The 10,891-nt window shown below is 35.8% G+C and overlaps 1 protein-coding gene across 1 annotated transcript in view; it reads right to left on the minus strand.

The window, feature by feature from the left end:
* Positions 1–10,891, minus strand: part of LOC106468518 — a 100,197-nt gene that overhangs the window by 56,397 nt on the left and 32,909 nt on the right. The window contains exon 4 of the mRNA XM_022396852.1: positions 4,337–4,431. Coding sequence (XP_022252560.1) covers positions 4,337–4,431 — 95 coding nt within the window. The remainder of the gene's footprint in view (positions 1–4,336; positions 4,432–10,891) is intronic.

Consider the following 10,891-nt stretch of genomic DNA (forward strand, 5'->3'; position numbering starts at 1 on the left):
ACACAACACAAGATGATGGAGTTGGATTGGGAAGTTCTCCCCCACCCACCATATTCTCCAGATAGGGCACCATCAGATTACCATCTTTTGCAGCACCATCTTAATGGGAAAACGTATGCAAATGTGGAAGGTGTTAAAGAGGACATCGAGATGTTTTTTGCTTTAAAGCCAAGTGATTTCTTTAATCAGGGCATTAACAACTTGATTGTAAGATGGAAAAGCATCATTGATAAGAATGAAGACTATTTCATTTGATAAATGTTTTGTTTTAATGTACAAGTTGTTCGAGTTTTTTCATCTAAAAAAAGCGACATTAATTTCTTGATGACTTTATGTGCAAAAAAGATTTTTTGCCCATGCCACAAGCCTTGAAACTCCAACCCATCTGGAACTGACTAATTCCACTTCATCTCAAATGCAAACTATCATACGACAAACCTCCACCAATAAGAGCGTGACACACTCTCTTGATGCATGTAACTCCCTCCATTCAATTCTACAGAACTATCACTGCGAGTGTTGGCAGAAAATGGAAGAACTAGTTTTCAGTAGAGAGGAAGAGTGAGAAGACGTAAGTACCTATCGAAATTATATTTTCAGTATAGGAAAATTATAACTTCTGATACAGTACTTTACTTCTTCTCACATAACTAGTTAGAATCTCACATTGAATAGGTGGAGGGACTGGTGCGGGGAAAAAAAAACAAGCATCTGAAGGACAGTCCACAAAAGGAGATCTTTAGAATGAAGATCATAAGTGGAAGACCACACCACTTCTGAACCAGGTATACTCTTCGCCCATTGTGGAAAAATGTCGCATATATGGGTGGAAAAATAGAGGAGCACATCCAAATGGAAGAGAACTATGGCATACATTATTTATTAAACTCAATCCCTGAAAACATAAAATTGGGGAAGATTAAAGAATGTGCCCATAGGTGTAGCATAACTAGGGTGTAACAGACCATCCCAGATTGATCATTTAATTTGTCACATTGTTATCCTGTGCCTGTTCATAGGTTTGGGGTGGGGGTACGATATTCCCTCCAGTCTCATGAACTTGAGGTGAAGACAGAATGATCTTCTTTTCTACTCCCACTAGGATGTCGGTTCCTGGTGGCTTAGATTTTTGATTGTAGTCGACTTGCTGGTGGTATGATCCTCTTTCCCAATCCCACATGGATGCTGGTACCATCTGGCTGGTACCATCCTCATCCTACCCCCGTGTGGATGTCAGTTCCCAGCAGCATGGGTTTTGGTGTAGTTGACTTGCTGTGTAACCCGGCATCGAAAAGATGTCTGTGTAATGTAAACCATCTCACTCAAAGTTATAATGACCAGAACCACCCTAAGTGCAGTAACATCATCAGAATAATAAGTACCGAGAAAGAGAGGAAGGGAAAGAACTGTAGTAATATACAAGTACCTCCACTGTGATCTACAACACAGATGGAGTAAAAAAAGAGTATAAATGAGGGAGGAAATAGAGACATCTGTGACACATGTGTGAGGATTTATGTTGATTGGTTCAGCTCTAAGTCCAAAATCCAGTTACTGGGAAACAACCTCCATGTAGGGGTAGGATAAGGGATCCCAATCGAAGGGGTGAACTGCAATTTTGACAGCTCATTCCCATGTTACATAGTGGAGGAAATCTCCTCATCTACACCAGCAGAACACCACCACCCTACCCTCAACTGAATGGTTTTATAATCATTTATATATATTATTTGTATTTCATTAACACATTCAGCAGGATGCCTTCATGTCCACCATCCCAGTGGTTTGGAACTCCACTAAAAGAAAAGGGGGAGAAAGTGCAGTGAAGAGTCTAGAGGAACGACAACACCTGAGACAGTGCAATGGGTGAACACAAAACCCGATTTTGAAAAGCAAGCCATACCAATATATTCAATACAAGGCATGGCAGGGATGGGCAGCTTTCCCATGCTGCTTTACCCATGTAGTCAATGGCTGAGTACAGTCTGGGATGGGCAAATTAACAAAGCAAACATACCACAAGGATAAACCTACAAGTGATATTGTGGAAACCCCCATCTCCCAGTGTGCATTGTGTGGCCATGGAATCATAATGGTCTTACAGTACGGATTTGAGTGGTTAAAGAATACCTGGTCAGGCACCACTCACCAAGGAGCGGGATCCAGAAAGAAAAAGAGGGACATGTCCCTGAAAAAGAAGAGGTATATATGTAATAAAAAGTAACTTAGCCAGTCACAGTCTCATGAAAGAGTGAAGGATGGCAACAGATGAGTGACGTTACCCTGACAAGGAAGAAACAGCTACCCACAGCAGAGAATGGGAGATGAATGTGCAAGATGTAGACCCAGTGCTTGACATACGAAGTACCTCCAACAGACAACAAGGTAGACAAGCATGGAAAAAGGAAGGTGCATGATCAGAGTGGAAACACCAAGAAATGATGATGGGAAGAAGGAATAAAAGGCCAATCGAATTACAATTGTAACCCAATGGGTAATTGAGGAAGGGAAAAAACTCACAGACAACGAAGTAGTGTAAGGGGAGGAAAACTGACAAAATCTAGGTCATCTGAAAATAGGTTCAGCTGTTATAGGAGGAAGACAAGCAATACTGGGAGCAGTTAGCGTGGATCCTAGCACCCAGGGGCCCTCACAAACGAAATTAATGGTAAGAAGTACAAATTATAAATTAACAAAATCAACTTTATAGACTATAAAGAAAGACAAAAATGAAACAGTCGATATGATGGAAATGTTAAGAAATTGTATAGTGAAATAAACATGTATGTGACTTTATGCATTGAAGAAAATATATCAAACTTAATTATTGATTAACCCAGAAGTAGAACTACAGTTAAACCGAAAATAGCAAACACTTGTGAAGCCTAATCAAACAGTACAGAACAAAGGATATCACCAAGTACTAAAATAAAAACTTAACCAAACAATAAGTATGTACAATATTGGGAGAAGTTTGTGTGGACCTCATCTCAAGGGTTCCACACAAATCAAGTGAATAGGAAGAAGGATAAAAGATAAATAATAACGAAAATTAAATAGATATGATTGTATAAAATTACGAAAGTGGATAGTAATAATAACCTGTATGAGACGTAGTGTATGGAAGAAAAAACAATATAGTTAAACTAATGATTGATATACCAGTAAGATGAATTACAGGTAATCCTAAATAGCAAAGACCATAAGAAGCCTAAGCAAATGTGGTATAGGAAAAAAGATACAACTAAGACTAATTGCTAACCTGAACTTGACTAAGCATTAACCAATCTAATGAAACTTGTGTTATGGAACCCAAATAACTACAAAATAATAATATTAGCAATAAAATTATTCAAAAACCATAACAGTAGAACTTCTCATCTTTCCAAATTCAGCAGACTGTATGTCAAATGCGTAGGCCCCCAAACTCGATGCAAGGCCTGATGAAAGTCAGTTCATTGGATGATCAATCTCCCAATGAAGTAAAGCTGAAAAGCTTCCCGTGGAGTACTGTGACATGAAGTCTGTGCTAATAGAACACACAACCTCTGAAGTGGTAACATAGAATTCAAAATACAAAATGAATAACCAAACACAAATGTGTTCGCAGAAATAAATAAAAAAAAGTTTTGGTAATGAAGTAATAAGTTCTGTAACTGAGAGAAATTAACAGAAAAATATGGAAAAAATTAAAATAAAACATTTAAAGAGAGCACAAATTAAATGTTATAACATGAGTACTGCCAAACGAGAAGTGACAGTTCGGTAGAATTGAATAGAGGGAGTCACGCGTGTCAAGAGAATGTGTCACACTCTTATTGGTGGAGGATTGTCGCATGATAATTTGCATGTGAAATGCATTGGAATTAGTCAATTCTAGATGGTTGGGAGTTTCAAGGCTTGTGGCAAGTGCAAAACATTTTTTTGCATATAGAGGGCAACAATGAATGAGAATAGTTATCTATGTGAGCGGAGGTATGTACTGTATCAGAATCAACAGGTATATAAGCTTTGTAACAAAGAATAACTTGAAAATAAATTTGAATGCAATGACATACTCGATAATATATTGACAGTTATTAAATTTTAATCTATTATTATATTTTAACACAACTGATTTATTCTAAACTTAAGGTTTAATGTAAACAGGATATAGATGTAAATTGATTTAGATTTATATAAAATTGCTATCAACCAAATTCCTGCAATTGGAAAAATGTTAAACTGTTATTAGAAATTTACGAATAATTTGGATTAAGCAAATCAACACATATTAGTTATAAAACATGGTGTATCTAGTTATTTTCTTGAACATAAATTTATATTTTAGCATTACCTGAGCCTTGACTGGGATTTGTTCATATCCTACCCATTCTTGTTCATAAGTTTCACTTAGGGTATCCAAAAGGCCCTTACTAGCTGCTTGCATTGCTGAGAAAAGCAACATAAAATATATGTGTAGAAGTTCTATGCTCATTATAAACTATTGTATTAAATGTTGTTTAAAAACTAAGTTAATATTTATCTTGTTCTTTATATTATCTTTAGGAAACACAGAAAATTCTAACAAAATGTAACATAATCATACTGAACACAGATATTAATGGACATTTTGCTTTAAATTATCATTGTGACAGCAATTACATTTGTGTTAGTATATCAATATTCTGCTTAATGCACTCAATCTTAGAAAGTTCTTGCAAAAAAAAAGTACAAACAATGAGTAGATATTTGATGTTAGAAAGTTTGATCAATTAATAATACACATCATATAATTCTTCATGAAACAGTATTATTCAGAAGAATAAATACACATATTTACCATGGAAGTCATAATTAAAATTACTTTCATGATGTAGTGTGAATGGAGTGCATTGCCACATAAGTATCTTACTAAAGCAAATTAAGTTAGATGAAGAGTTGGACAACTAATGAAATTTGATAACTGATTAATTGTCAGCTCATTAATCGATTACATTGAGTTAATTGATTATTCTCACACGAGACTTGGATAATTTGAATAAACTGAAAATAGTAATAATCGGAAACACTATCAATTATTTTTGTTAGTTGTGACAATAATTGATTAAGCTAAAAAAAACCTTGAATTAATTGAAAATGATACTGAGAAATCATAAAGGCAATATTTTGATTACTTAGATAGTTGGAATAACTGAAAACATTAATAATCAGAAATACTCATCTTGATTAGTTATTTTCATGATATTAATCAGTTTAATCATAAATTCAATGAATCCATTATTTTTTATATGACACTAACTGATGTAATCAATGCTCACAGGTAATAAGTTAATCACTCAGCTCTAAACAAGTACATCTGTTATTTTACATTGGACTTCACTGTCTAATAGAATCATTCAACTTTCAGTGTTGAGTGATTTATTACATGTTTGAAATCTCAGAAATTAAAATACACAAGTTATTGTAATTTATTTCACAAATGTTGGTGGCAGGCATCGCACAGTACTCTGTGAGCTCATATGGCTTCTCACTTTTGTCAAAGAGACAATTTTTTGAATAATAATTACACTTAAAGGTATCAAATGATTATATATGAACCCATAGACATATTAAGCTACAAAAATTACATTTATTTTTAACATTACTGGATTTTTCTTTTCTATACATGATTATCAAAGTACTAAAATATTAACAAAAAATTAGAAAAAAAGCTTGTTTGAATGTAAAAAAAATATACCGAAAATTTATTACTTGTTCAAGATTTAGAATCTTATACAAATGTAAAGCAAAGGGTACTCTGGCCAACCTTATTTATTAAGTAGGTCTAATTTCTAACATTATTTTTAGCAGTTATACAAGCTACTGGTCTCATAAATGGACATATTTGTCCAGTTGCCAAGCTAGAATATTTGGACAAACCAGCAGGTAGGATATATTGAATTTTTTTATGAGGTTTCCGAATTTCTATCATGTCCTGAACCACAATCTGGTAAGTGCCACTTTATTACTACTTGATAATTTCTTTTTATGAGAATGAGTTCAAACCAGGTGTTAATGGCTCAGAATAGGTACTTTTCAGGGGGTAAGGATAACAAAATGTTTCATTATTCTTTAATATTATATTTAGAATGTCAGATAAAAAACAAAATTCAAACAAAAAAATGATAATAAAATCCTATGGATAGGTTACCAGAGGTCAATAGGTCACAGTAGCCAAGATGAAATGAAAACTTAACGTACAGTTTACATTTCTTCTTATTATTGACATTTATCAGTCACATACAAGAATGTCTGTGCTGCATAACATAGAGATGGTATTGAACATCATTTTACAAAATATAATCAATCCACAGTAGCATTTTCATTTCATGATTGCTATAGAATAAAAAAGCAATTCAGGAAAGAATAGCTAAATGATCACATCTCAAAAGTTACAAATAAGATTAATAATTAGAGGCCAAATTCAATCCTGAGAACATGCAGTACTGTATTATATTCCAAATATTTCAATTTCATATATTAAGTAGACCACAAAATGTCAAGAGATCATATACTAACAACATTACTACTGTATTGTACTGAAAACATCACTGTAAAATGTGAAGAATGAGACTCGGATGATGATGTTTGTCAATGAGACCCGTGGCATTAGTCTTTCACATTGGGAATATATATAAATGAGTGAGCTGACCCCAGGAGCTGAAGTAATTTCATTGTGATCTCCTATGACATATATCTGGGAATATTTCGGAATGCAGCTTCCCATATTATGCTTATTATTTCCATTGACTTAAAGCCCACAGAAAATTTGAAGGAGATCATCACATTTAAAGGTCAATTTTATGATAATTGTATTCTACATGTTTAAATGAGTATAAAACATTTTGCTAAGATTCTTGACTTTTTAGGTAAAAAAAATCAATTGAAATGTGACACTAATTCCTCAAGCATATGTTCATTTCCATTTTTGTTACATTGCTATATGACACTTTCCTGTCAAAGATTATAATAAATTTTAATATATAAAATATTATATACTGTTTATATTAAACTTTCACTATTAAAGAAGTCATAGCATCTAATAATCAATTTTTGACTGGCTTCAAAACTGTGATAACCATGAAAAAACTGAGATACATATCTTTGCCAGTAAAAAAATTATACCAAAGATCAAAACCATATCACAACTAATTGAACTCTGTTGCTACATATACATACACATTTTCGGGTTTCACAGAAGGTTTAATAAATTATATCAAAAAGATTTTAAATAAATAAATCAGCAAGTCACATGACAACCACAGCTGACATAAAGTTGTTGTGGTATAGTATGTACCAGAACTACATTTTGACAATGTTTGACATTTCATATGTTGTGCAATGCCACTGAAAACTTATCACTGTTGGGAAGAGTATGTAAAAACATTTTCCAATGTAAGATATTCCTTCTCTCACATTAAGGATTTACAATTTCCACGATGGGGATATTTCTTGGGCTTAAGTGGCACTGGAAGCAAAGGAATGTGAATCAACTAAGAGTACCAGTACCATCCAGAAGTTAAAATTTTCTAACACTGAAAATGTATTTCCAATAGGTACTTACCTGAACTCAGCCAAAGCTATCTCTACCTTGACTTGCCTTCCAAGCACTGATAAAAATTTTGAACAGTGCAGCCTTTCATACCCCTTTATTTTTTGCATCATTGCAGCAACAAGTGCTGATCATGTGACTACCCTCCACCAAACATACTGCACCACCTATACTAGTGCAGGCAGAGAATTGGCATATACAAACCAGAAACACCAGCAAATCAGTGGAAAGGAAGTGTGGGAATTGGGTGAGAGGAGGTATGCACCTATTGGAAATACATTTTCGGTGTTAGAAAATGTTAACTTCAAAACTAGAATCCCACACTGGAAATATGGAGGGGATGGTGAAGGTGCAAAAACAATCAAATAAGTGGAGAACAACTGCCATGAAAAAACAGAGGAACCACAAGTAAAACAGGAGGCACACCTATGGGGTATAGTACTACTTCTGGAACAGGTATGCTCTTCACCCAGTAAAGAAGACACATAGGGAAGAATCGAATAGAATACATGGCTAGGGCTAGAGGACAATATATGAGTAAGTCAAGTGTGATCCGCATGGGCAGAAAATATCCAGGAGAAGTGCCTTTGAATACAACGTATTATGCCAAGTGCAGTTCAAGGACAAAAACAACATGGAAGCACCTTGCATAAGTTTATAAGATCAACAAGAGCAGTCCACCAAGGCAATAAAACATCCAGAAAAAGTGCCTTTGGATACGATTTATCATGTCAAATGTAGTCCAAGGACAAAAACAACATGGAAGCACCTTGAACAAATTTATAAGATCAACAAGTGCAGTCCACCCAGGCAAAAAAACATCCGGGGAAGCACCTTGGTATACACTGAAAACAACCGGGCAGAAAACATCCATTGGAAGCACCTTGCATAGCATTTTCATTCCATATTTTATACATAATATACATAGAGATCAACAAGTGCGATCCACCCAGGCAAAAAACATCCGGGGAAAGTGCCTTGTGATATGATGTAGTCTGACAAGTGTGATCCAGTTGGACAGAAAACATCCAGTGGAAGCACCTTGCATGAAAAAAAAAGTATCAGAAAAGGTCAGCCTGAACAAAAACATCTGGGAGAAGCACCTTGTAGTTACTGAGTATAACAAAGTGCAGTCCATCCAGGCAGAAAACATTCAGTGGAAGCACCTTGCATTAATAGTGAATGTCATAATCAACAAGTGTGTTTAACCCAGGAAAAAACATCAGTAGAAGTGCCTTGGATTGAGAATATTATTACAGTGTATATAATGAATCATAATAATGATAGCCCTGTTCTTACTGAGTGGGTACATAAGACTATGAAGTTTGTTTTATCATACAAATCCCACTCGTGAGGAAACCTCCACAGTCCTCAACTCCAGCAACTGGGAACCAGAAGTGGCAAGGAACCCCCTTGTTCCACTAGAAGAAAATGGGGGGATGCATGTTGGGGGTCTGGAGAAATGATACACCGGAGACAGTGCAATGGGCATCTGCATTTCCCTATTTGGAAAAGGAGAAAAACCTGGATTGTAAGAATCATGGGTCAATAGGAATGGGCAAAAATCCTTATCTGCTTTTCTCATGAAGTACATGAGTGATGGTCCTCAGTATATATATATATAAATATATATAGATTAGCAGCCAGTGATCTTACAAAAACACCCATTTCTACAGTGAGCATTAGAAAATATGCATAGTTAGTGCAAAGATATACAATGTAAATCAACTGTAAAGAAAAAGGCAAAAAAAAAAAATCTCCTCGAAAGGACAGCAGATCCAGGCAGCTAAAGACATAGATAAATGGCATATTTGGTGCCAAGAAACATTAAAAAGCTGATGATCTTCCACCAAAAAGTCTGAGTAAGTTAGTTGTTTGAGTTTTCAAACCAAGACAGTAAGGTTAATAGAAGAAAGATCACAGGAAACAGAGGGGTTCCAAGGAATAAAGAGGTAAGAACAGGGAAAGGTGTCAGTATGAGACATATAACAATGAAGGGATCGAACTGGACAAAGAAGACAATCCAGATCTGAATGGTAGTATAAATGGGAAATGAAAAGCTGTTGCCTGATTTTCTAAGCTTAATGTTTGCTCCAGACAAACTATAATACTCACGAATATGTACATCCCTCACCAAGCAGCGGGGTTGAAGAGAAGCGGAAAAAAGCTTCTGAACACACCTGGTCGTCCTCAAACACGTTGAGGTTGAAAGGACGTAACCAAAATTACCACCCAGAGTATAAGAATAAGTAAGTAAATAGGAGAGAAGGCGAAACAACCTTCACGAGAGCAAAACTCTTGGGAAGTAAGGAACAATTGGGATAAAGGAGAACATAAGAAGAATACTAAAGGGTACAGGAAGTGTTAATAGCATAAATATCAAGATGACAACCACTATAAGTGAGGAAGAGAAAGAAATAGCTGTTAAGAGAAAGATGGTACAAAGAACGTATAGCAAAAGGTTCAAAGGGAGAATGTACCAGGGCATGAAGAACAACATTGAGATCCCAATCTGGAAGCACAAAGGGACAGGGTGGATGAACAAGATGAAAAGAATGGAAAATAATAAGGGAAGAGAAAGATTTACAAAAACAGGAAAAACTTAAGGTGTTGGACAGGGCAGCCTGATAACTAGAAACAGTGGACATGGACAAACCCTGATCAAATAACCAAGTAAAGAATTAGGACAGGTAAGGTACAGAAGGACAAAAACCATGGCGATTGGACCACTGTCGGAAGGTAAATCAGCATCTCTGATACGCAGACAAATTGGAAGGACAAATGGAATGGGTATGCAATGACACTACATGAGGGGCGAGTCACTGAGAAAAGGCAACGGACTGAACAAAAGCTAAAAGTGAAAATGAAATTTGGTAACATTGGGATGAAACACGTCCAATCGAGGTTGTCGGAGGAAAGACCTGGACTGATGTAATGGCAGGGGTTGTTGCTCCAGTAAGGACCAGAGTAGAGGAAACCATGACTCAGTAGGCCACTATGGAGCAAAGAACAAAACATGAGTGGTCTAGATGAGAGAAAGAACTCTAGATACAAGTCTGATCGGAGGGTAAACTTACAGATGAAGGCCCCTCTAATCCTGACTGAACACATCCACTTCCAGAGCTGAGGGGTGTAGGACAGGAGACCAAAAGGTAGGGAGTTTGGTAGTCCAGTGAGTGGCAAATGCATCTATAACTGTTCCCAGAGGAGAACACATCGATTGAAAAACCTAAGGATGAAGGTATCACTCCATAGGAAAGACTTGGTTGGGATGGGAGAGTTAGTCATCAGTATATATAAGCCTGGCAAAGAAAGCCA

The sequence above is a fragment of the Limulus polyphemus genome, unplaced genomic scaffold, assembly GCF_000517525.1.
Source record: "Limulus polyphemus unplaced genomic scaffold, Limulus_polyphemus-2.1.2 Scaffold3037, whole genome shotgun sequence".
NCBI lineage: Eukaryota > Metazoa > Arthropoda > Merostomata > Xiphosura > Limulidae > Limulus > Limulus polyphemus.